At 34.3% G+C, this 26,403-nt stretch overlaps 1 protein-coding gene across 4 annotated transcripts in view; it reads left to right on the forward strand.

Annotated features, from left to right (window-relative positions):
• Positions 1 to 306: 306 nt before the first annotated feature.
• The window catches only part of LOC124078024 (ATP-binding cassette sub-family A member 6), a 59,609-nt gene continuing 33,512 nt past the window's right edge, over positions 307 to 26,403 (forward strand). For 3 of the 4 annotated variants that reach the window (XR_006846785.2, XM_046422622.2, XM_046422623.2), the window contains exons 1-19: positions 308 to 504; positions 894 to 1,049; positions 1,540 to 1,642; positions 2,916 to 3,120; positions 4,196 to 4,354; positions 5,677 to 5,780; positions 6,659 to 6,885; positions 11,284 to 11,425; positions 11,970 to 12,155; positions 12,667 to 12,814; positions 13,989 to 14,157; positions 17,163 to 17,221; positions 19,361 to 19,471; positions 20,062 to 20,237; positions 20,449 to 20,568; positions 20,812 to 20,950; positions 21,664 to 21,754; positions 22,596 to 22,735; positions 26,269 to 26,385. Coding sequence is in view for 3 of the 4 variants with exons in the window: in XM_046422622.2 (XP_046278578.1) it covers positions 1,547 to 1,642; positions 2,916 to 3,120; positions 4,196 to 4,354; positions 5,677 to 5,780; positions 6,659 to 6,885; positions 11,284 to 11,425; positions 11,970 to 12,155; positions 12,667 to 12,814; positions 13,989 to 14,157; positions 17,163 to 17,221; positions 19,361 to 19,471; positions 20,062 to 20,237; positions 20,449 to 20,568; positions 20,812 to 20,950; positions 21,664 to 21,754; positions 22,596 to 22,735; positions 26,269 to 26,385 (2,389 nt within the window). In the remaining variant the exon portion in view is untranslated. Of the gene's footprint in view, positions 505 to 893; positions 1,050 to 1,539; positions 1,643 to 2,915; positions 3,121 to 4,195; positions 4,355 to 5,676; positions 5,781 to 6,658; positions 6,886 to 11,283; positions 11,426 to 11,969; positions 12,156 to 12,666; positions 12,815 to 13,988; positions 14,158 to 17,162; positions 17,222 to 19,360; positions 19,472 to 20,061; positions 20,238 to 20,448; positions 20,569 to 20,811; positions 20,951 to 21,663; positions 21,755 to 22,595; positions 22,736 to 26,268; positions 26,386 to 26,403 lie in introns of all 4 variants that reach the window. The other variant, XM_058572184.1, reaches the window with a different exon arrangement.

Genomic DNA, 26,403 nt, shown 5'->3' on the forward strand with positions numbered 1-26,403 from the left:
TTTATAATTGACAGTCATGTTTAACCATCAATCATGGGGGAAAAAAAGATAAAGATTTCTCACACAACTTTAACTTTGGTCAGTATTTTTTTTTTTTTTTTTACTCTTTTCTTACTCTTTCCTTTGTCTTGGTCTCATGATGTCTGATGAACTAGTATAATTTTCCTTATTTGCCATTTCTCCCCTATCCCTGGAGTTGAAAAACAAGATGAACAAACATAGGGTCTGTTTTATTCTCAACCAATCACTGAACAGTCATTTCCCTGCAGAATAATTGGTTTAGGGGTTAAAAGGAGAGAGAACAAAACAAGTTCATCATGTGCCGCTTGGCTTGACTACACCCCTCTGTAGAAGGCAGTCTGAATAAGAACTGCTGGGAGTAGCCACCTACTTAAGGAATAAATGAGGAAGCAGCAATACATTTTAAATTTTTAATTGTTGCACTAGGTTCAAGGAGAACTGTGATTTGCCATTTCCAGAGGACTTTTTAAAATTTTCCTGACAGTAAGTAAAGCTTTTTTTTTTTCCTATAGTATGCCAAATATGTGGGTGGGACACTGTTAAAATCATAATTTTCAGATGTTTTCAAACACTTCTGTGTTTTTATGTTGAAGACTTAATGACTAAATTTTTTCTGTTTTTTTTTTTCCCAAACAACTTTTATCCTGTAAGTATAACAGTAAAATATAGGAAAATAGTAAATTTTTTTCTGTTCTTACCAATAGAGAATGGCATAAATATTTTGATATGCAAATTTGAAAGAATAATTAAATTTGGAGATTATAAAAACTGGGGAAAAAAAGACTTCTGTTTGTTTGATAACATTTGGATGAAATTCCTTTCCCATGTAATTTGTTATTTTCTTCTTCTTCTTTTTAAAACTTGTTTCACAGATTGTTTCCTGAGTTATTCAGGGACTAAATTGAGAAATTTAAGAGAAATTGTTTTATTCTTCTTGTGTCTCAGAATCCAATTTAATGCACTTTGAGTCCAGATAGTGATCCCACAGCCTGATTCTTTTGTTAAAAGTTGTCCACTGCAATCTTAAGGTAAATACTATAAGAAAATATTTCACTGGGGTCATAACTAATGAATGTTACTTATTATTCACATGAACTGAAGTAATCTGAATTTTGACATTAATTTGATTAGCTTTGAGATTTTCATTTAAAGTGCAAGGAGCAAGAAATGACTATTATTAGGAAGAGATATAATTTAATTATTCACATCATTCTGCTATGAAAGGTCAAAAAGTGAAGTTATAGGTTCTAAGCTCAAATGATAGTTTTTCTAGAAAGTGTAGAATTCTGTTGCTGAAAAATGTGAAAACAAATCACTCTACCTCTCCACCATCTCTCACTCCCCCAGATAAAGTGAATATATGTGAGGTGAATCTTTAGTCATGAATTATTGCAATACAATTTTAAATCTTTTTTTACAATTTTTAGAAGCAGTAAATATTTTACTCAAAAATATAATCATGATTTTTCTTAGTATGCTTATTTTTCTGGTTTATTTCTCTTTGTTTATTTAATGAAGAGTCAAAATGAGAATAAAACAGACAAGTGTGTATCAGCAAACTCAAGCTCTTCTGTGTAAGAATTTTCTTAAGAAATGGAGGATGAAAAGAGAGAGTGCATTGGTATGTAAGACAGTTTGTCTCCTTCTCCAGTTTTATTTTGTTGCTTAATGATTTCTAATGTTATTCTTTAATTTGAAGACCAGATGTGTTGGTTTTTAGGTTGTCTCTATTTGTATTTGTTTAATTGAGAAACTCATAATAGTTTTTGAACAATAACCTAGAATTGTAAAGACTAAATTACTATTCAGATCTTTAAAAAGAGATTAAGTGCACACTTAATTAAGTGGTAAATTGTAGGAACTGTTAAAGCTACCACTTTATCCCATTTAGAGCCAAATAATTGGCCTACAATAAATGTTAACTTCATGGTCTCATATTTAAGACTGTTAATTTTCTACCTAAAGATTTTTCTGAGATTATGATCACGTCACACCACTGTGGGTTTGCATCAGGCAGCAGGCTAACTGCAGGTGACTAGTTCAGATTTCAGTGGCTTAACTGTGAAGGTTTATGTTTTACTCTTATTGCAATCTGAAGGTTGTAGTGGAGAAGTGAGTTGGGTAGGTGGTACACTCTTCTCCACACAGTCATTCAGAAACCTAGACTTCTTCAACTAGAGACTTTGAGATCTCACTAGAGCTTACAAACCTTCACTGAGTTTTCTGCATCCAGTCAGAAGATGAGGAAAAGGAATATTTGAGACAGAGTATGGAAGGTTGTGTGAGGGTCCCTGAACATGGCAAGGAAGTAGCATGTTTTCACTTCTGTCCACATCCCACTGGCCAGAACTCAAACATTTGGTCTCACTTAATTTTGGGAGGTGGGGAACCTAGTCTAACGTGATATAAAGGAGGAAGTGATTATTGATATTGTTGATCCACTGGTTATTGACATTGTTGATCCACTAGTGAGTCTTTAACACTCAGTTCCTTCTTATTTCCTTTAGTTTTTGATACAAGGGTATCAGAACTGACAAAACATTTGCCCCATGAACCCTATCTAGAATACTTATCTGGAGTCTTGAATTAGCTACCTATGTGTGTAGAGATTAGCACCCTATTAGGTGTCCTGTTAGTTTCTAATGGCTTGTGACGTAGTTCATGAATTATTGTAAAAGTTTAGTTCTAGAATCTGAGAAGGATATATGTGGCTATTAACTTGGTATTTATATTCATTGGGTTCTCCTTGCTCTGAAGAGTAGAGAATGGAGAGACCAACTACATGGCAAAACTGAAATCTGTCTTCAACAGTTCTTTGATGTGGACTGATTTTAAGGGAAAATGATCTAAGCTCATCTATTTCTTCTTACTTCTTTTTGTCAAATATTTTATAGGAATGGGGCCTCCCAATACTGCTAGGACTGTATGTGGGTCTGCTTTCAGAAGTCAAAGAAAATAACCAATTACCTGAAATACCTCCTCAAGATCTGGGAAGGGTAGACAAATTTAATGTCTCTTCTATAATGATTGTGTATACTCCAGTCTCTAATATAACTCAGCAGATAATGAATACAACAGCATTTGCTCCCTTAATGAAAGGTAGGTGTACTAATGGCAAGACAGCATTACTGATATTAGTTGTAGTTTTTGATAAGATGTACACATATTAATTTGAGGTTACAGTGATAACTGTTTATTTTGCTAACAAATTAAACATCAAGATAGCATACAATTTTGTTAGTTTTTTTGTTTGTTTGTTTGTTTTGTCAGAACTATTAGCTTTGGGGGCAGTTGATTTAAGGAGGCCCACATTCCTATTGGAATGTAATGAAACAACAGATTTATAATTTCAGATTTTCAGAGTAGTGAATAGGGGAAACATAACCATTGGTGAATACATATGTTTTTAACATGGAAATATAATGATTAAGATGTATAGCTCACAAACAAACAAACAAACAAGCAACTAAGTAAAAGATTAGGAATTGGTTATAGAACAGTAATTTCATAACTATGAAAACATGAATAATCTGAAGGTTGTTCTTTCTGAATATAGTATAATTCATAAACATCTTTAGGGGTCTTCATTCTAAATTACATTATTATGTAATCAAGATGAACAAACTGTGTAATTTATTCATGTGTAAGCTGGGTGTAGTCTGACTATTTACTCTTTAATTCATAATTTCTAACAAGTGAAATTTCTGGTTGTTATAAATAGAGTTTCTTCTTATCTTAGTTCCTGCATAGGACAAAGGTCATACAATTTCTTTTCTTCAGTGAATTTGGAATCTGGAATACTTAGCTGTATAATGACTACAATTTGGAATCTGGAATACTTAGCTGTATAATGACTACAATTTTTCATAGTTTCATTGTCTAATGCTGACTAATCCCACCATAACGTTTTTTGTATATATAATTATTTTCTTTTTAAAAAGATTTACCATTTTAAAAAGAAAACACTTAAATTCTAATGCATGTCTCCTGATTCTAGAATCTAAAGGATTAAAATAAAAATGTCCACTTGACTTTTATTTCAAGTTTGCTTTAAATGGAAAATGATATTAACGTTAAGTCTAATAAAAATATGTGATGATGGTTGAATACAGATTTTATGTTGGGGAAACTCAATTACAGTTTTCTATGTCTATTTTTGCCTTGTAATTCACAGGAACAAGAATCATTGGGGTACCAAATGAAAAAGACATGGATGACGTAATTTTCCAGAATTTCCCACATGCAGTGGGAATCACCTTTAGTGACACTTTCTCTTACAAGTTAAAATTTTTTCAAGGATATGCTGTTCCATTTTTGAGAGATGATTTAACAGGTGACTTTTCATATAAAATTTGATTATGTCTGTCTTCATGTTTTCAACATAAGAACAGGTGGGGATGGGCAATATAGATTTTTTCAATGGCACAGGAGAAAATAAAATAACATTTATTGTTGAACTTATTCCAAGATAAACTAGATAAACTAGCCTCCCACTAGAAGCTGATTCTCAAAAAAACAAAAAACCTGTAGAATAATTCAACATATATCTATTGAGCATGCATGTATATGACTGGAAGGATGCAGGTGTGATCAAGACTGACAGGTCTGCTGATGGGTCCATGACAGGTGAAATTCCAATTTATCAGGAAAGTCAGATGTTGAAGAATTAAGGACAAGTACAAGGAAAGGTTCTTGTGGGGACTTAGACTGATATTCTTGGTGAACTGTGGAATTAGGGAAAGGATGTTTAAACCAAGACCAGAAGGCATTGCTTTCAGGAACAGAAAGAGGAAAGGTAAATGGGAAAGACCTGAAGGGAGAAAGGGGATCTCTTATTAGATCTTGAAGATACTGAAGAGGAGTATAATAGGCAGAGGAAGCTGGATCTTCTGGCATCTCATAGACCTCAAGCATTGGATAGCCCTTGAGGTACTTCAGTCGAGGCAAGGAAGGTTGTGATTAGGTTTCCAAGACTAAGACAGCATTCCTGATGCAGCCAGAGAATAGATTGTAAAGGACTCAGGGAGAATGTAATGAATCCTGCCAGTGAGCTGACAGGTGGCTGAGCTGGTGCTGGAGGCAGCTGAAAGGGAGAGAGGGCAAAAAATTAGAAGACCCTCTAGGAAGCAGAAGCAATGGGACTAGTAGAATCAGTTCTTTCCTACTCATGCTAATTGGGACAGGGGATGGGAGAAAAATCATACCCACCACAAAGTATGACAAAGCCAGGTTATAAGATAAAGAACTCAAGAGCTATTTTATATATCTTATATATAGCTATCAGGAAAGACCTGTTTGATGAAGTTACTTGAGAGAGGAGATCAGGATGAAGAAGTGAGCCATACGTCCATCTAAAAGGAGAACATTTGAGTGCAAAGAAAGTCGTAGGGCTGGGGTGTTTTTAATATTTTGAGAAATAGCATGGAACACAGTGTTTCCTTTTATTTACTTTTTGTTTTCTAATATCTTCTATGAATCTGTGGTCTTCATGAATAAAATTACCTTTTTAAACTTTCATGTGCTTCTTTCTTCTGTGTAGTTAAATATTCTGACTGGCAAAGTCTCCCCTGTATTGTCTTTTCTTAGATTCTTGCTTCTTAGTGTCCAACTGTCTTTGTCCCATACTGATGGTTATTTTTTTCTTTGTGCTTATAGGTCATTGTTGGGAAATATATGGTGAATATTCATGTGTATTGTCCAAATACTGGGAAAGAGGATTTGTAACTTTGCAGACTATCATTAATGCTGCTATTATAGAAGTAAGTACCCACCTGAGAAGGTCTAATGTTCAATGTAAACTAATCCCAAGGGCATCATGATTGTTGTGAAAGTTGATGCTTTTAGTCCATTTATGCTGTGATTTATCAACTACCTGAGACTGGGTGATTTAAAAAGAACAGAAATTTGTTTCTCACAGTTCTGGAACCTATGAAATGCTGAGAGTCTATGTTCCTCACAGATGTCACCATCTAAGTGTCCTCACATGGTGAAAGAGCAGAAGGGCAGAAAGGGCCTTAGTTGGTTCCCCACAGCCCTTGATAAGGCACTAATTCATCCATGAGGGTAGTACCACATTCATGAGGATAGTTATCTAATCACTTCCCCCAAAGGCCTACCCCTTATATCACCACAGTGATGAAGTTGCAATGTGAATTTATAGAAGGGTCCCATTCAAACCAAAGCAGTGATGTATACAGGTTTTCGTATGTTTATATAATGAAGCAGATGTTCAGACAAGTGAACCCTGCCTATTTTCAAACTTGTTTTTTGGTACTAGGGATTGAACCTAAGGGTGCTTAACCACTGAGCAACATCCCCAGATCTTTCCATTTTTTTCATTTTGAGACAGAGTCTCACTATGTTTCAGGGGCTGGCGTTAAGTTCCTGCTTCTCCTGCCTGAGCTTCCAGAGTATTTTCAAACTTTTAGTTTTTAAGTAGTTCTAAAATCACAGGAAGCTGCAGGAATTTACAGAGAGGTCCATTTTACTAGTCACTCATTTTCCCCTAATGTAAAAATCTTATATAGAAATAGTAGAATATTGAAATTGTTATAAGTACAAACTGCAACACTGATGCTGATTTCATCAATTTCAGTTCCTTAAATAATGATTCATATTTGTTCAAATCCTTCTTTAGGTCACAACAAATCACTCTGTGATAGATGAGTTGATGTCAGTCACTGCTATAAATATGAAGACATTACCTTTTATTTCTAAAGACATTTTTCAAAGTGAGATGTTCATTTTATACTGTTTGCTTTATTTTTCCCCATTTATATATTTTGTATCACACAATGTTACAAAAGAGAGGAAAAAGAGTAAGGAACTGATGAAAATGATGGGTCTACATGATTCAGCTTTCTGGTGAGTGATACATTCAAGTAGTTCCAGTTAATAAATGGAAACTCTGAAGCAGAAAAAAATATGTTATTGCTTCAGAATACCATTGTTTAACCTTGATATAGTAACTACATTATCTTTTGCTGACTTGTTGATTTAGTCCGTGTTAAATTTTGTCATGGAAAATAATGCTTACAGTTTGCTGAGTAATTTTTCCTGTGCTGTGAATATCTTAAGCTAACTCTGTGATAGAGGAACTCTCCTCTAGTTTATAAATAAGGAGAGTTAAAATGAAAGAGGGTTGTTTGGTATATGTTGAGTATCAGAGCTGCAACTCTAACCAAAGTGTCCTGAAGGCACCTCTCCTAATTGATCTACCCACAATTATCAGCTGATTTCTCCATTCTTCCTCATGTTGAAGACAAAAATATAGGCTTATGAAGGCTAAGTTGTGTTCAGGGGCTGGGCCCAAACATATATTTTTTGGAGCAAGGAAATATCATATCTTGTTAAATGAAGTAGCATATGGAACGCGTTCAGGAAATACAACACCTGGGCTGACATGTAGGAAGGGCCTCATAAGAGCATTTGCTTCATATAGTAGTATTTATATCTTGCTTCATTCCACACATAATTTAAAGTATTTTGAAATATATATGTGTGAATATATACACATAACGAAAACATTAATAGATGAGTTTAGTAAAGAGAAATGTAAATCATACAACCCTCAACTCCCAAGACGTCAAACGGAATTTTGCAAGACATTCAGTGACAAAATTCATACTGCCTAGAAAAAGAGGAAAAGGAAAAATAATGTATTTATTTTACCCCAAAAGAAACATTTTTGATATTGAATCTGCATGTAGTCCTCATATCAATAAAATATTCTTTATGCATATGGAACTACTTGGAATGAATGAATAATTATTCACTTGAAAAATCCCTTGAAAGCCATGTGTTTCCTGAAATATAATTATGGTCTAGGAAATTTTTATTATCTATAAAATATATTTACTAATAGTGATTTTTAATTCTACTATGTGTGAATTGTGAAATAGAAAAAGAGGAAACCATATGTTAAGAGAGGGAGAATAATTTTTTTGCAATGGGACATTTGGAAATACAAATAGCCAATCACAAAATCTGTTAGGAAGGAAGAGAGATGGAACTCCTGTAAAAGGGGCCTACTTTAAATCCAGGGCATGTCCTATAGAACAGAATGACAGCAGTCACCTGTGATCAGGAAAGTACCAGTCAATCCCATACTAAAGTGAGAAAAGTATTATACATGTGCGTGTGAATTCATTCTTAGGATAATTTTTGGTATGCATCAAACCGAAAACTTAGCTGTATATATATTTACTTATACATCCTTAAAACAAAGACAGAAAAAGATTCTGATATGTTTCTACTAAGTTCCAAATGTGTCTATTCAAAACAAATTGAATGACACTCTTTTACTGATGTCATGCATGTGAAAAGTAATCATTATTTATTCTTTAAGTATGATGTCTAAATTGCTTTATTTTCAGCATGAGGGTTTTTGTAGATTTAACATCTCTCTCCAAATTCCTTCTATCACTCCTATAACTTTTTTTAGATAATGTTAAAATCTCTTTCACTTGTGGTTCTCCTACATTGTGGTTTTTAATTTCCTACTTAAAGTAGTTCACTTCTGTACTCAGGAAGTGGAATCTGAAGAATGTGTTATGCTTTTAAAAATATGCTGATGCTTCTCACACAGGCTGAATCACTGTAATGATGTGAAATTTTAAAAGTCAAGTAACTCGTAAATCTAGTATATACATGTTCTACTGGGACATATTGAATCAAGGTCCTGGTTTTAATATTTTTGTTATATTCTTCAGTTGTTATATTCTTAATTATGTGGTTTTAAGCAGAGGAACGAACTCTGGAGAGAGAGCGCTACATATGCACCTTGATACTGGTTTACTTTGTGGCCCTGAGTAAAGCCATTAACTAATAAAGGGATTGCAGCTTTCTTTTTTCTTTTTTTTTGTACATTTCTTTTTAAAATTTGTTATTGATTTTTTTAAAAAATTAATGACAGCAGAATGCATTACAATTCTTATTACATATATACAGCACAATTTTTTATATCTCTGGTTGTATATAAAGTATGTTGACACCAATTTGTGTCTTCATACAGGTACTTTGGATAATGATGACCATCACATTCCACCATCCTTGCTAATGCCTGCCTCCTCCCTTCCCCTCCCCATCTAGAATTCATCTATTCCTCCCATGCTCCCCCTCCCTACACCAATATGAGTAAGCCTCCTTATATCAGAGAAAACATTCAGCATTTGTTTCTTGAGGATTGGCTAACTTCACTTAGCATTATCTTCTCCAATGCCATCCATTGACCTACAAATGCCATGATTTTATTCTTTTTCATTGCTAAGTAAAATTCCATTGTGTATATATGCCACATTTTTTTATCCATTCATCTACTGAAGGACGTCTAGGTTGGCTCCACAGTTTAGCTATTGTGAATTGTGCTGCTATAAACATTGATGTGGCTGTGTCCCTATAGTATGCTACTTTTAAGTCCTTTGGGCCAAAGAGAGGGATAGCTGGGTCAATTGGTGGTTCCATTCCCAGATTTCCAAGGAATCTCCATACTGCTTTCCATATTGGCTGCACCAGATTGCAGTCCCACCAGCAATGTATAAGTGTACCTTTTTCCCCACATCCTCGCCAACACTTATTGTTGTTTGTCTTCATAATAGCTGCCATTCTGACTGGAGTGAGATGATATCTTAGAGTGTTTTGATTTCCATCTTTCTAATTGCTAGAGATGATGAAACATTTTTTGATATATTTGTTGATTGATTGTATATCCTCTTCTGAGAAGTGTCTGTTCAGGTCCTAGGCCCATTTGTTGATTGGTTTATTTGGATTTTTTTTTTTTTTTGGTGCTTAGCTTCTTGAGTTCTTTATATACCCTAGAGATTAGTGCTCTATCTGATGTGTGAGGGTTAAAAATTTGCTCCCAGGATTAGACTCTCTGTTCACCTTACAGATTATTTCTTTTGCTGAGAAGACACTTTTTAATTTGATTCCATCCTATTTAGTGATAAGGTGGCATCACTATACCAGACCTTAAACTATACTGCAGAGCAGTAGTAACAAAAACATTATAGTATTGGCACCAAAACAGACTGGTAGACCAATAATACAGAATAGAGGACACAGAGACTAACCCACAAAATTACAAGTATCTTATATTAGACAAAGGTGTCAAAAACATGCAATGGAGAAAAGATAGCCTCTTCAACAAATGGTGCTGGGAAAACTGGAAATCCATATGCAACAAAATGAAATTAAACCTTATCTCTCACCATGCACAAAACTCAAAGTGGATCAAGTTCCTAGGAATTAAACCAGTGACTCTGTGCCTAATAGAAGAAAAAGTAGGCCCTAATCTTCATTATATGGGATTAGGGCCAAATTTCCTTAATAAGACTCACATAGCACAAGAATTAAAACCAAGAATTGCAGCTTTCTTATTTATAAAATAAGGCACTTGGGCTAAGGCACACTGTGGTCTTGTTAGATCTAAAATCTAGATCTAATAGATCTAATAGTCTGGATAAATACTTCATAAAAATGGGAATATGGGCACACCTGAAGCAAATCAGCATGAAAATGTAAATGCATACCATAATTCATGTCAGTTGCAGTAAAAAAATTATGAGTATGAATAGGAAGAATACATGAAATTACTGAAGTTACAGACTTCAACTATTAAAGGAGTGGAGGTGCTACCTGTGGAGACCCTCAAGAATTATTATATATCCCTGATGTTAGTAGACTTGAGTTATTTGACCAGCATCTGTTAAATTTCCTTCCAATTCTATAATTAGGACAATTTGTTAATATCTAATACAACTGAAGATACCTAATGCTTATCTTTTTTAATTCAATAACTTCATCTTAGAGATGTTCTTATTCATTTACCCAGAAAAGACAAATACAAGGATGTTCTTAGCAATATTGTAATAGAAAACAAATCGAAGAACTCTACATTTCATGGGTAGGAGAACACTAGGAGACAACAAAGCCATGCTGTTGTATACAGTCACTAAATTTGTTGTAGAATCCTTTCCCAGGATTGAAGCCTCTACCAGTGTACAGTATCCATCATCTTTCTGTGATAAGACAATAAAATTATGTGGAAATTATAAACAGCACATTTAGAGAACTGGGTACCTTCATGGGAGAATAATGATCAGGAAATGGGTACACAGTGAACTTCTGTCATATTGATACTATAGCTGTTAACCTAGGTGTCAAGTATAAGGGAAATCATTGTTATTCTTTAGATATTTTTGAATATTCAAAACATTTCTTAATGAAATTGAAATAATTATGTAACTTTTTGTCTTTGCTTAGGTTGTCCTGGGGTTTAATGTATACTGCATTCATCTTGGTCCTTTCCATAGTCATTACAATTATCATAACATCCACCCAAGTTATACTCATGACTGGCTTTATGGTCATATTTACACTCTTATTCTTATATGGCTTGTCTTTGGTAAGTTCATATGTTTATTCACACTGTCTCCCTTTGAGTTCTTAGCTACAAATAGTAAATATTAGTGTCCCTGTAGGTTAGTATAGTCCCTTTTTTCGTGTCCAGTGTGTGGCATGGTATCCATTCCTAGTTATCCCTTCTCCTTCTAATATTCTTTCCATATTGCTCTTTCTTCTCTGAATGAGATCCTCTAATTTCTTCTACCTGCCAGGATGTTTTCTGCAGAAGTTGTAGATAGATACCCTTCCTTAGCATATTAATTCATTTTAATTTTTCCAAGTTTATATTTGTACCCTATCCTCAGGTCTTTCAGCTTCCGCCCACTTCCTCAACAACAAAAGTCCACTATCTGAGTAAGGTCAATAAGGATCCTCTTTTAGAGAAAAAGAAGAAGAAGAAGAACTGTGAACAGAACAGAATCACTATGCCTTACTATTTTCATTCTCACTGATAAATATTTTTCATGATATAGAGATCCTTATACCAGTGGTTCTCAGTGAAGTAAATGTCTGCCATAGCTAAGTAAGTGTGTTCTCTCTTTCAGCTAGCTTTATCATTCCTGATGAGTGTGCTGTTACAGAAAGCTGTCCTCACAAATTTGTTTGTGTTTCTCCTCACCCTCTTTTGGGGGTTTGTGGGATTCACTGCCTTCTATAAACAACTTCCTCCATCTGTACAGTGGATTTTGAGTATTTGTAGCCCTTTCGCCTTTAGAGTTGGAATGACTCAGGTAAAAATATTGCTAATTAATTATTGAACTTTCAAAAGAACTTGATACTTCACAAGTGATTATAAGCAACACTATTTTCATCCAGGAACCTTTAAGCAGTTTTTCTACTTCAAAACTAACTTTGAAAATGTTCACTTTTCAGTGTACTAATTAAGTGCTTCACAAGTTTCTCACGTTATAAGATCTGTTTCATTTGTCACATTGAAGATATTTTGAGATACTGCAGTGACTTTATAAAAACAAGCACATGAGTCCTTATTTAAACATCTATACTTAGAACATTGTATTTTTTTAAACCAGTGTTTTTAAATAATATTCTTTTGTTTACTCTAAAGTGGATGTGCTTTTTCTAGTTGTTTTATTTACTAAAAAGCTAGTTAGTAATAATAATTCTAGTTTTAATAATAATAGTAATTCTAATAATTCTGAAAGTAATAGTTCTAATAATTCTTGATGCAACTTATATATTTATTAACTTAAATATATATTGTGATTTTTGGTTGAATCTTAGATTCTCCACCTGGATTATAACTTGAATGGAGTAGTTTTCCCTGACCCCTCAGAAAAATCATATACAATGCTAGCAACATTTTCTGTGTTGGCTTTTGATGGTCTTATCTACTTGATGCTGGCACTGTACTTTGACAAAATCTTACCCCGTAAGTAATGGTGGTTTTTTTTTCTCTGACATCTCCAGTTAATGATCACATCAAATAGTTTTTTCTCAAAGTTATGCAAATCTATTTTTAGAAATGAAAAGAAAATATTTCTCATCTCAGAGCTAATGTACTCTTTATTTTACTTCATAGTTTTAGTTATCCAAAGGAATTTTACATAAAAATAATTATTCTTCTGACTTCCATATAATGTCATAATTACATGATAATGCTGATTATACAACATTATAATTATGTAGTAATGAAATAATGTTAGTTTTCAAGTATCCTTGAATAGTGGTTTCAAAGAGTGATACTTAGGACTTGTGTCAGAATAAGCAGAAATTTATTAAAGTGATTTGACTGTGGAAGTGCTTACTAATAAATATTGTTTAGTATTATTTTCAACATTATCATATATTGTTCATATTTACAGAAGTTTATTAATATGCAGCCACACTGTCTTTATCTTGCGAACAACCAGAAATTTAAATAAACCCAGAATACCTAAAAGCTCACTAGACTCAGAATGCTTTCTCCATGTACAATCTTCTTATTCTTGGATATTCCTTCTGGTTTGACTATAGTTAGGATTATCTGGTATATTCCTGTGTATTTATGTTTGGTCCTCTATTTCTATTACTTCTGTTTTATAAATGAAGGCCCTTAATAACAAATGCTACTTTATTTTTTTTTTAATCTGGAAATAAATTGAAAGCACAACCATATTTATCCTGAACTAATATCTCCATGTGTATTTCATTCATGTACCTACATGTGAATATATGGACTTCATTATTATGTCCAGTTGTATTGCCGTGCTCAAGTTGTGTAAGTTTATAGAAATGTTTATAATTAATATGTGCCATATTGAGAATTTACATTTTCCAATATTTCATTTCATTCATTCTTCTAAATACCTTTAGGGTCACATTTTATTCAAGCCTTTGATCTATATTTTGCTAAAAGTTTTGTTATATGGTTCAACTATTGCAGTGTTATTTCTTTTGAATTTTCATTGTTTACTTCATCATCAACTTTTCTTCTGAATAATAGCAAGTTAGAAAGAAAAGAATTTTTCTATGATGTTTAAAAATTTATGGTATTCTAGATTGTTCAGGGGAAAGCTTGTATTCATATTAGTGATCTGATATTATATTGCCTATTGATTAATTAGATGGAAATGAGCACCGCTATTCTCCATTATTTTTCCTGAGTTCATCATCTTGTTTCCGACACCGAAGGACTGATAATACGGTCATTGAGAAAGACCTGGATCCCGAGCATCCCTCTGATGGTTATTTTGAACCCATAGCTTCTGAATTCCAAGGAAAAGAAGCCATCAGGTAACCATAATTCATGAGTACCTGGCTAAGGAGTGGTTAACCAATAGCAATGAGGTGAGCCTGAGGCCAAATATTGAAGGGAAAGGAACTGGTCAACATCACTTTGCACTATTCCAAGGCCAGCCACCACCAGTTTCTCCTAACTGCTACCTGAAAGGAGGATTTCCTTCCACCCTGTCCATACAATGTTACCAAGTCATGCTCCACCTTGTCTGCTTTCCTCCTTTTGTCTCTTGTGCCCTACCTCTTTTTATAGTTGCTACTTTCATTCTCTGAACCCCTCCTTTCATAGTTTTGTCTGGCTTATATGATAAGATGGAAGAAGTAAGAAATTTGGAATCAGAAATTCTTAGAGCCTTGTATCTCAATTGTTTCTCATTTGATGTGTAACCTTGAAAAAACAAGTAAGTTTCTCCAAGTCTCAGTGTCTTCTGTGAAACAAGAGTAATATCCACTTCATAGGATTGTTAAGAGATTTGATAGGTACCTGGACCATATAAGGAGCACCTAAAATATCTATGTTCTTAGACCTTCCCTCTTATCTCAGTCCTCAGCCTTTAGAATTATTGGAAATAGAACCACTGAACCCAAGAATCCATGAATTTTAAAAAGTCCTAATTTATTTTTCAACACAGTTGCACTCAAAGAATCAGAACTTTAAATATCAACCATTTATTTACTTATCAGATATTCACATAGTACTTATTACCTACCAGAGATATACTTAATTCTTACTAAGAATTAAACTTGTAAGGCAGGTGTTTCTGTTTTCTACATTTTACAAAGGAGAGAAGTGATCTACTGAAAGGTTAAGTTCCTTAGCCTAATATTTTTTATTGAATATATCATGTTCATTTAAAGCTTCTTTGATCTCACTGTACCATTCTCTTCATCCCTCTTTATGTGACATACATTTTGGTATGTCACTGTGGTCCATATTTTAATGTTGTAGTGTATCCCTACATGATATGTGGCAATTCTCTGTGTTTTTAGAGTATTACTATTCTACAAATTATATCATATTGCATTTATTTCCTGTTTGCTGCTTTTACACTCAACATTATGCATTTTAATCTATCTATAGTGATAACTGTGGTTAATGCACTGATTTTAGTTTTAAAAACTAAAAATTTTAAGACATGAGTCTTTGAGCTTACTTCTCTCATTTTGCAAGAAGGATACTTTGGTTATTTCTGACTTTTTGCTTTTATGAGCACTGCTGCCATGAACAACCTTTTAAGAATAAGCAATATAAAATGATGATTTTGTTCCAAGTTTCTTTTGTGTATGTGAAGGTGTGTGTGTGCACACGCATATGGGGGTTATACTTCTGCACATCTAGCAAACAAAAGCCAGAGCTCTAAGGTTGGTGCTGCATGTGACAGGCAACATGGTGATTCTGATACATAAAACATGAGGCAAAGGATGCCAAGAGATGTCACTGGAGAGACAACAAGAGGCAGCTTGATGTCATATGTAAGAGCCTTGACATTCCCTCTAAGGCTCACGAGGAAATCCTGAGGGACACTGAGGAGTAATTAAGATGATTTTTTTAAAAAAAAATCCTGTTTTCTGTTTAGAGCATGAATTCTAAGGGGAATAACCTGAGAACAGAAAAAAAAATAGAGGCAGTATAAAATAGGAGAAATATTAAAGGACTAAACAAGAATGATTATAATTAGTAGGGAGAAGAGAGACCCACCACTACAATTTTAGAGTTAAATTTTATAAGAATTGTAATTGGTTATATGGGTGATGGATGAGTCTGAGCAATAATTATGAAGAAAATATCTGAATGTCCATGCTGCTAAGTAAGGTCCAGAATGGTGGAGGGGGAATAGTTTAGGCAGGAAAGGAAATGAGATCTGTTCTGGATCTTCAAGTTTAGAGCAGTTTCTTCTTAAACATAGCTTCACATTAGAATCACTTGGAAGACTTTCATAATATCTCAGTCCTCAGCCTTTACCCCAGATCAATTAATATTTAATCTAATGTGAATCTTTAAGGTGGTTTGCAGACATCAGTTGTCTTGGTATTACAATGTACATTCAAGTTGAATAATCAGTGATTTAGTTTGTGTGTGTATGAGAAAGAGAGAGAGAGAGAGAGAGAGAGAGAGAGAGAGAGAGAGAGAGAGAGGTAGAGAGAGAGAGATGCAGACACAATCAGACAGGATAGAGAGAGGATAGGTTAGTGTCGAAACCATGAGAATGAATACCACACTCAGAGAGTCTAGGTGAGAAGATCCACAGTATACGTGGAGGACCCTGAGGAAGCACAAGATGATGTTGGAATATAGACACTGAACAGAGAAAGTCATTGATGGAGACTCATCCAGTGAGCAGGATAAGGAATATACTTATTGCATTCAGTAATTAGGTGACCACAAATGATTTCATTAAAAGTAGGTCCCTGAAGTGGGTGGTTTAGGTCTGAGTGAAAGTGAGGAGTAAAGAAAAGGTGAGGAAACAGAGATGGCAAGTTTACATTTTTATTTTGAGAATAGTGCAAAATAAGGGGAGGAGAGAAACTGCATCATATCTAAATCAGAGTTAGAGTTCAAAGGCAAGCTATTAGAACACTCTAGAAGGTGTAAATGACAGAGACTCTGACTACTGAATAAGAAAGGAAGGGATGGGAGACGAAGGGTAAAACCAGAGGAAGAAAGTGAGGATAATTACAGAACTTTCTACTTTTCTAAACAAATTATTAGTGGCTTAATTGTGACTTTCCTTTTTTTAAAAATTTATATGTGACAGCGGAATGCATTACAATTCTCATTATACATATATAGCACGATTTTGACTTTCTAGAAAGATTCTTTTATATTCTGTGTCAGAGGAAATAATTCATTGCAAAATCCTGTCTTTCTGACTAGCCTGGCATTGCCATCTTTTATTTCACACAAGTGGCCAGTGGCATCTATCTCTACAGCAGGTTTATTCATGATCTATGCTATTTTTACTTCTGTCTTGGCTAAGTAAGCATCCCTTTCATTATTTCAGGATTAGAAACGTTAAAAAGGAATATAAAACAAAGTCTGGACAAGTGAAAGCTTTGAAAGGTAAAGAAAAACATTTCATTTTTTCACTGTTATTACAAAAAATATGGGTAAAATTCAAGGTGCAAGATTTAAAAATATCATCAAAAATTAAAAGAGAAAAGTAAAAAGTATAAACAAACAAATTCAATTCTACCATTAGGACATTAATCATTACTAAAATTGTGCTTTAAAATTCTAAGTATTTCATGGATCTATTAACTAACAGAAATGGAATATAAAATGAGAAATGTCATTTGATATTGTTCTTTAGATTACTGTGCTATAGATAGTATTTTAATTTTGTATAATTTCTAGACTTACAATCTGATAATTTTTTTTCCTAGTCAGGGAATTTACATAGTTTATATGCACTGGTGCAGTAGGTAACTAGATTAAGATGTGTAAAACCATTGATAGTAAATTAAATTTGCAAGTCAATATCCTATGACAAACATAGTTTTTAAAAAGCTTTTAAAGATAGAGAAGAGCAATGAACACCCAATAAGGTTGAGGACTATCTGCCCATTGTGTTTACACTGTGTTTTTTTCCTAACAAATGCAGTATCCCGTAACTTAATCTTATTTATTCCTTTGACATTAGTTCTTTATTTTGAGAAATTAATGTATTTTGTGAGCAATTGTACTCTTACATTTAGACCCTCTAGACTTTTCTCATCAAATACCATTTAGATATGTGATTTCTTTAATTTTCACTAATAGCATATTGGAGTAATTTATAATTTAAATTCCTAGAACACATTATGAAACATTTGTACTCATGAAATAACCATCACTTCTTTTTATGTTTAAATACCTTCGGCTTCCATAAGAATTTCTTCCATTTTTTAGCAGTATCTTAACAAATTGAAAACTAATGGAGATCAGAACATTAAAATATATGTACAAATTGGAACCATGTGGAGTTGCTCTTCCAGGAGTAGGTGGGGAGCTAGCTGCATTCTCTATGCTTTGTGCTCTGCAGGCAAGAGTCCCTGTGGAAACTCTGGAGCACCTTTGAGAATACACTCTGAGTTCCTTATCTACATCCTGTTTTTCAGTGACTAAATAACATTCTGTATTATGAATACTATGATGAACTTATCAGGTATATATTTATACCAGTGTATAAAATTCAGTTTTCACTCTCATAGAAAACACTATGGGGGCTGGGGCTGTGGCTCATTGGTAGAGTGCTTACCTAGCATGTGTGAGGCCCTGGGTTTGATTCTCAGCTTCACATACAAAGAAATGAATGAATAAAGGCCCATCAATAACTAATAAAAATATTTTTTTAAAAAGAAAACACTAATATTATCTTTGTTCAGTCTTTATAAAGGTCATTAATTATAACCTGAAGATAAGTTTCTATAGGCAGAACTATTCAAAGAAACCATATTTTCAAGATTCTTGACTCATATTTCAAGTAATTTCCCTTGATGATTGGAGGAATTTATACTCTCACAGTCATGCATAATTAATAATAACAAGAACCACAGGAAGAAAAGCAATAAAATCTTAAGGGTCTTTGAGAATTCAGTATGTACTGGGAATTATACTAAGTAATTTACATGGATGTTTTCCACTTAACTTTATGAAAAGTATTTTGATGTTTCCCTCACTTTGAAGATGAGGAAACTGAGACTTGCATTTCATTTTTGCAGTGATGTGGGTCAGTTCCAGGAGAGCATCAATGTTATTTTCTGCTTACTCTTGAAAACGTTGGGTACTTTCTATTCACAACACCATACATAAACTTTGTACAGTACTTGTATAGTTGTCTCGACATTATTTATTAAATAATCCAACTTTCTGATGAATTTGAGAGATCACTTTATTAACCTTTATGCTTATAATGGTCCATTTTGGACACCCTTTCCATTAGCCACTGTTATCCTAGTCATTGGTATACTGTACCAGTAGGATCATTTTAATCATGATATGTATTTCACTGTTGTTATTGTATCAGTAACATATTATTTAAGTTATCAATTTCTCCGGTGTAAGATTTTAACAATTAGGAAAATATTGAATATTGTGTGCTTTAAGGTATTGGAATGCTTGAGTAACATACCATTAAACTTGATTGTCTTGTTCTATATTTACGATCTACCCTGTCTAATACTCTCTTATTTGTAATGTTACTACCTTATGCTAAAACAGGCATGCTCTTTGACATATATGAAGGTCAGATCACAGCAATTTTGGGTCACAGTGGAGCTGGCAAATCTTCACTCCTAAACATCCTTAATGGATTGTCTGTTCCAACAGAAGGTGAGCACAGAGATATCTCTCAAAACACCATGTCTGATAAGAGAACAAAGTCGTATGTTTGATTCTCTCACTTAAAATTTAAAAGCTTGAGACCAATAATGTTAATCTACAGTTGTTTCCCTGCTAGACATGGTGACGCACACCTGTAATCCCAGTGACTCTGGAGGGTGAGGCAGGAGGATCCAAGTTCCAGGCCAGGCTGAGAAACTTAGTGATCCCCTAAGTCAAAAGAAAATTAAAAAGGGCCAGAGATATAGCTCAGTGGTAGGACACCCTGGGTTTAATTCCCCAGTACTGAAACAAACAAGCAAATAAACAAAAGTTGCTTCCCAAAACTATATGATTTTGAATATATTTCTTATTTCTCCAAATTTCATGAATATCTTTTCCATTTCATTTTGTGACATTTCATGGGAAATATGCACTACTATAAGCGTATATTTTATCTTATAGATGATTAGTAATTATTAATAAGTCATTATTTTAGATATTTGCAATATATGGCAATATTTTAATTGAATAACATCTCTACAAATTAATAAAATATATTATCTTGCCAACATCAAATTATTTTTAACTTCTTTTCTTAGGATCAGTTACCATCTATAATAAAAACCTCTCTGAAATGCAAGACTTGGAGGAAATCAGAAAGATAACTGGTGTTTGTCCTCAAAATAATGTTCAAATCGACATGCTCACTGTGAAGGAAAACCTCAGCCTGTTTGCTAAGATCAAAGGGATTCGACCACAGGAAGTGGAACAAGAGGTAGACAGGCATGCTTAGATTAATTAAGCTGCTGATCATTGACCAAGTTAAATCATGTCCACAGAATTCTTATCAGTGATTTCTCAGTCCTGTTGTGAATAAAATTTAGGCAAAGAGGTCCTCTAAAAAGTATCTACCACTTTGATGGGGAGATATTATTTCACAGTATGAATTATTTTATATTCTAAGTTTTATGTATTTTCTTGTATAGGTACAACAAATTTTATTGGAATTGGACATGCAAAATATTCAGGATAATCTTGCTATACATTTAAGTGACGGACAGAAAAGAATGCTGACCTTTGGGATTGCCATTTTAGGAGATCCTCAAGTGAGTAAGATTATGTACAGTGGAGAAAGCAGATAGAATGTCATAAAGAGTCAGCTCTTTTATCACTAAATGTGGTAGAGCGCTCCTTGTACTTTATCGAAAGAGAATCTGCTAAGCATAATGAATAAATACATTGGTGACAAATGATTGACTATTTATTGGTATTTATAATTTTCATGCTATCATGTGGAAATAGTTAATGTGGAATAGAGAGATGTTTTTGTATCTCTTTGTTCTGTGTAGGTTTTGCTTTTAGATGAACCAACTGCTGGATTAGATCCCTTTTCAAGGCACCAAGTGTGGACTTTCCTGAAGGAACGTAGAGCGAATCGTGTGATCCTCTTCAGTACCCAGTCCATGGAGGAGGCTGACATTATAGCTGGTAATTATTAGTTTTATTGCAGTATCACAATGAAAAGTTGGGGAAATTTAAGAGAAATGTTTGTTCTCAGGGTAAAAACCCTTTTCTCATTACTGCCATGTGTCCACTTTGCAAAATCTGAAGGTTTTTATTTTTGTTTCAAATTACCTAACAGTTCATTCAAACATCCAAATCTTCTTTCATATATATTTGGTTAAAAAATAGCCACTTGTCCTTTAGAATCCAAAGTAAAGGATATACCCATGTAATTTGTGGCATTTTACCCCCAGAAAATATTGGCAGGTGCTGAAATAGATTGATGTTGATGAGTTCAAAATGCATTAATGTGAATGTGTGTTTCAATATTAAAATACATAGTGCATATCCTTATTTTTATAATTTGTCTCTTACTTACTTTATTTATTTTTATTAAAGTATTTATTTGTTTTTTAAAATTATTTATATATTTTAATTTGTCATACATGATGGCAGAATGTAATTCATTTCATATTACATATATAGAGCACAGTTTTTCAAGTCACTGATTGTATACAAATATTTTCACACCACTCTTGTCTTCATACATGTACTTAGGATAATGATGCCTAACTCATTCTTTATGTCCCATACAACACTTCTCCTTTGGAATTCTGAGCTTTAATTTCCCATCTATATTTTCTAGAGAGAAAAGATATGACTCCTCATATCCTTTCTCACTTGCATTTTTTACTCAGATAGAAAAGTGATCATGTCCAATGGGGAACTGAAGTGTGCAGGATCTTCTGTCTTTTTAAAGAGAAAATGGGGTCTTGGATATCACTTAAGGTAAAGACTTTGGGAAAAGCCTGAATATGTATGTTTTCAGTACTGGTTTATAACAAAGTTGGACAGCTACAAGTGTGAACTGCTCTCATGCTTCATTACAGTTATACCAGATTGTTAAGTGTTTTCTAATGATGTTCCTACTTTCCGGCCTCTTTGTGTCTTTTCTAATATTAGTTCTGGGCACAATGTCAACATTACAAGCCAAAGCTGCCTTGTCTCATCAGGACTGCTTCATGTACCATAGGTAGCTGTTCTGTGCAGCCTAAATCTCTACTTTCCTCCCACTCTCCATTTTTCTAAGCGGATTTATACATTCCGGTCATACATTTTCACCCCTTCATAAGGCTCAATGGCAAATATTTTTGGAAGCCATTTTCAACAGGGAGTAAATATGGTGTGAGAGAGTGGTGAGACCTGTGTCTAACTAGAAACAGTATGTCTAGGCTAAAAAAATTGTAAAAGCCCAAATCTATGGCCAAACAAAACACGGATGTGGGCCAAGTTTCTCTATGAGCCAATAAATTCTGACACCTACACTTTCAGGTGTAATAAGTTCCCCAAAGGAGTCTCTTCTGTCTAATATTTTCACCTCCCTCTGTTTATCTTCATAGTAGGTATATAGTTTTAATCACAATAAGTTATGTGTTTCTTTGTAATTAGTTTATATTCCTTTTATATCTAGATTATAGATTTTCAAACTGATGGATTATTATTTTTTCCTCATTTTGTTTATTTCATAAAGCCAAGTAAAGTAGTACTCTAAATTTTGAATTTAAAAAACCTCTTCTGTGGTAACAGTATAGAAAAATACTAATGCTTTTTCTTTTCTTTTGATTATTAGTTTGTATAAGAACGAGATAAGTGATCCAGAACAAATCACATCTTTCATTAATCATCATATCTCTGATGCTAAATTAAAACTAGAAAACAAAGAAAAACTTGTATTTACTTTGCCTTTGGAAAGCACAAGTAAATTTCCAGGTAACTTAAACATGATTACAATGGAATGAACTTTGGGATCAATGTTCACATTATTATAACGATTTTCATTATTTATGGACTTGATTTTTTGTCTTGGGCTGGATTATTTGAGAATAATAATTTGAGATAAGAATTTGAGTTTAATAAATTTTTGGTAGTCTTTCCCTAAAAGGACCACCAAAAAGTGGAGACATGAGAGAGGGAAGGAAGGAAGCCAGGGAATTTTGCATTATCAAGCAATTTAGCCATTGTAGGCAATTCAAGTGCAATATCACAGGGGTAGGGGTAGGGAGAAAAGATTTAAGTATGTGAGCACAGAGTCAAGTCACCATAGGGGTAAGGCAGTTAGGGTAATTACGCACTACTCTCTATCTGTCATTGGGTAAGGGTTAGATCCCGGTACATTAACTGTCTGGCCCTCTGGCTTCCTTTGAACATGACCTTAGCATAATTCTAAGGCTAGAAAAGGAATCTCAAGACAGGTAAGTGTGTTTAATAAGCTGATTCACTGACACTAGGAGAGTGCAGAACAGGTGAAGGTGAGGTATCAAGGTCTCTGCTACAGGTTTCCTTTTGTGTTTTAATTTTAATAACCTCCTTTGGATGATTTGAACATGTTTTATTTTGCAAGGAAAAAAAACATAGCTTATTTATTTTACAAAAGTGTTCAACAAGCCATACATGGTGGCACATGCCTGTAATCCCAGACAGAGACAGGAAACTGAGACAGGAGGATGGCTAGTTCAAGGCCAGCCTATGACAATTTAGTGAGATCTTGTCTCAAAATAAAATTAGAAAGTCTGTAATGAGACTCAGTGGTAGAGTGCCCCTGGGTTCAATCCCCAGTAGCAAAGAAAAAAAAAGGAAATGTTCACCATGGGTTACCACCTGCTGGGTGGAAATATCAAGGTAGGTTCTGACTGACAAATAATCCTAACATCTTACAATGGGTACTATGTGTTAGACACTGTCCTAACGAGTTCATATGTATCAACTCATTAAGTACTGACAGCTATTCTTTGAGGTGGGTGATATAATTTTCTCCATCTTATAAATGAAGGAATATATTTAGTCTCTTGTTATTTAATAAGTATCTTCCTTTTGGTTTAAACATTTAATTTATTAAATATTTAACCATAGGTCTCATTTAAATAAGCCATTTTCAATTATTTAGTTCATTAGACAAATACTCAGGAATTCAGATTTTAGCCACACTTCCAAATATGGCAGGTCTCTCTAACCTCGAATTAGCATGGAAGATGATATTCTAAACTATGTTGTAGTGTTCTTGGACTAAGCCCCCCTACGATTGTACCTGGCCTACCTTCATTTTGGGGCAGAGAAAGAGGATAGGGAGGCATTTGCTGGTACTCCTACTGGAATATGCCATGTAGCTAGAGTTTCTGTTGTTGATGTCCCAGCACACAGCAACCTTGTTATACATACCCCAGGCCTCTGGTACTCTAATGCCATGCCTACATCCATTATAGGATATGTGACTCCAGGTCCCCTGAAAGCCACAGTTAGACCATAGGAAATCACAGTGCTTGGTAGAGCCTTGTCCACCTATTTCCTTTCAGTAAGGATAGTGGCCCATTACCCTCCTATTCAGAAGTTAGAATGAGGGATCCTTCTCTATGAAATTCACAGTTTCATCCAAGTACCCCTAGGAAAGAGATACATAGTAAACAAATGCTTATTGTAAATTCATTATCTGAAAGAAACTACTTCAGGCACCAGAAATATAGATTAAATGAATCCCTACCCTCATGGAGCTTACATTCAACTGGGTGGGTGAAAGTGGGAAAATAAATAGTATAATAGTTGTATGATAAAATAATAAAGCTACATGAGTTGGAGTGGTGGCTGTTGTATAACTGGGGTTTATGTAGAGTAGTCACAGAAAGGCCACAAGAAGGAAATGGTCAGATGTTCTTCAAGTAAAGGGTAAGCGTATGTCTAGAGGTCAGTGATGAGGGAGGAAAGTGGAGAGTAGGGGTGGGTAAGGTGGTGAGGTTAGATGGACAGTGGCTCTCCATCTCCATGAACCAGAGAGGCTTTTGTGTTGACGTTGATTGATTAATGAGGGGTTGATGTGATATGACTTTTATTTTCATTCTCTGGATAAAGAAGATGTCTGGATGTAGAGGAACAAAGAGTATACACTAGGAAACTGGCCTCAGGGCCACTTCGGAGGTAGAAATAAAAGATGATATTGTATAGGCTAGATGATAAGGATGGGAATGTCTTTGAAAGGTATTTGTTGGTAAAGCTGGAAAGCCTGACTGATATGTCTTGCACACATGAATGTGAAGAAAAGTGTGAAAAACTAAGTGGGACTTCTAGAATTTTGGCTCGAATCACTGGGTAGAAAATGGTGGCATTTATTGAAAGTCATGGTTGGAACAATTTGACCAAAAGCGGCAGGAAAAAACAAAGTTCTCTTTTAGGAATGGTAACCCACAGATATCTTTTGACTTCTCAGTGGTCAAGTATATAGTTGCTACAAGGACATTAGAAATAAAAGACAAAGTGAGACTTGAAAATTTGGGAGTCTTCAGCATATAATGAATTGGGGACCAGATATGCGTGTATGTAAAGAAAAAGCGGTCTAGGACTGAAACCTTGGAAGAGAGCAGAGTTTGAGAAGCTAGGAGGGATGTAAATTGAGAGTGCTGAAAGAAGCTAGAGGAAAAATAGTATAATGTGTTCATAATCTAGAGGGAAAATGTTTCCAGATGTGGGACTGTTGAACTGTTTTGAATGCCACAGGGTTAAAGAAAAGAAAAGGGAATGATTGAGTTAAAAGGAAACAAGAAAAATAAAGACTTGTTCACTAAAGTTGAAAATGCAAAGATTTTGGTGACCTGAAAAAAAAGAAAATTTTTTGTGGAAGCATATGAATAGCGTTGGGATTTGAGGGGATTAAGTATAGCTAGGAGTGACAAATAAAGGCAGAGAAATCTGTGGAAGAAATAATGTTGTTTTGTTGCTATTGTGTGTATTTGTTCAATGGATACTATATAATTTTGGATTGTTGTTGGATGACCCAGAATATATTGAATAAACTGAGGATGGAGGAGAGAGAGAGAAAAGACCACTTTGGGAAGTCTTTGAAATGCTGAGACTGGAAGAAATTTGGGACTTAGGTGAAACAGGGATACCTTTTGAAGGAATGGCTGCAAGTCTTTCTCCCATATAGAAGGAAGACCCAGGATTTAGAAAGAGGTATATTTGAATTTATAGTGTGAGGTGAGGAAATAATGGTCTTCCTGATTGCTCATATTTTTTTTCAAGAAGTCTTCAGGATATTTGTAAACTATGGGTTGAAGATACAGAGAGGCCGTTTGAAGAACAAGTCTGCAGACTCAGAGATTATGAGCCTTCCAATAGAATTTTGCTTTTGATGATGACAATAACCTAAAGGCATACATTTTATGAACAATATTATACATATTTCAGATAAGTGCTAATTTACTAGGTTTAGCTACTGATGTTTTCAAGAATGTATATTTTCTTGTCTGTTGCTTTAGACCTTTTCAGTGATATTGATAAGTGTTCTGGCCAGGGTATGATGAATTATGACATCTCCATGTCAACTCTGAATGAGGTCTTCATGAACCTGGAACGAAAACCAGCGATCAGACAAGGTCAGATCCTTTGCATAT

Source organism: Marmota monax, unplaced genomic scaffold, assembly GCF_021218885.2.
Source record: "Marmota monax isolate L192 unplaced genomic scaffold, Marmota_monax_Labrador192_F-V1.1 WCK01_AAM20220418_F8-fsc00173, whole genome shotgun sequence".
NCBI lineage: Eukaryota > Metazoa > Chordata > Mammalia > Rodentia > Sciuridae > Marmota > Marmota monax.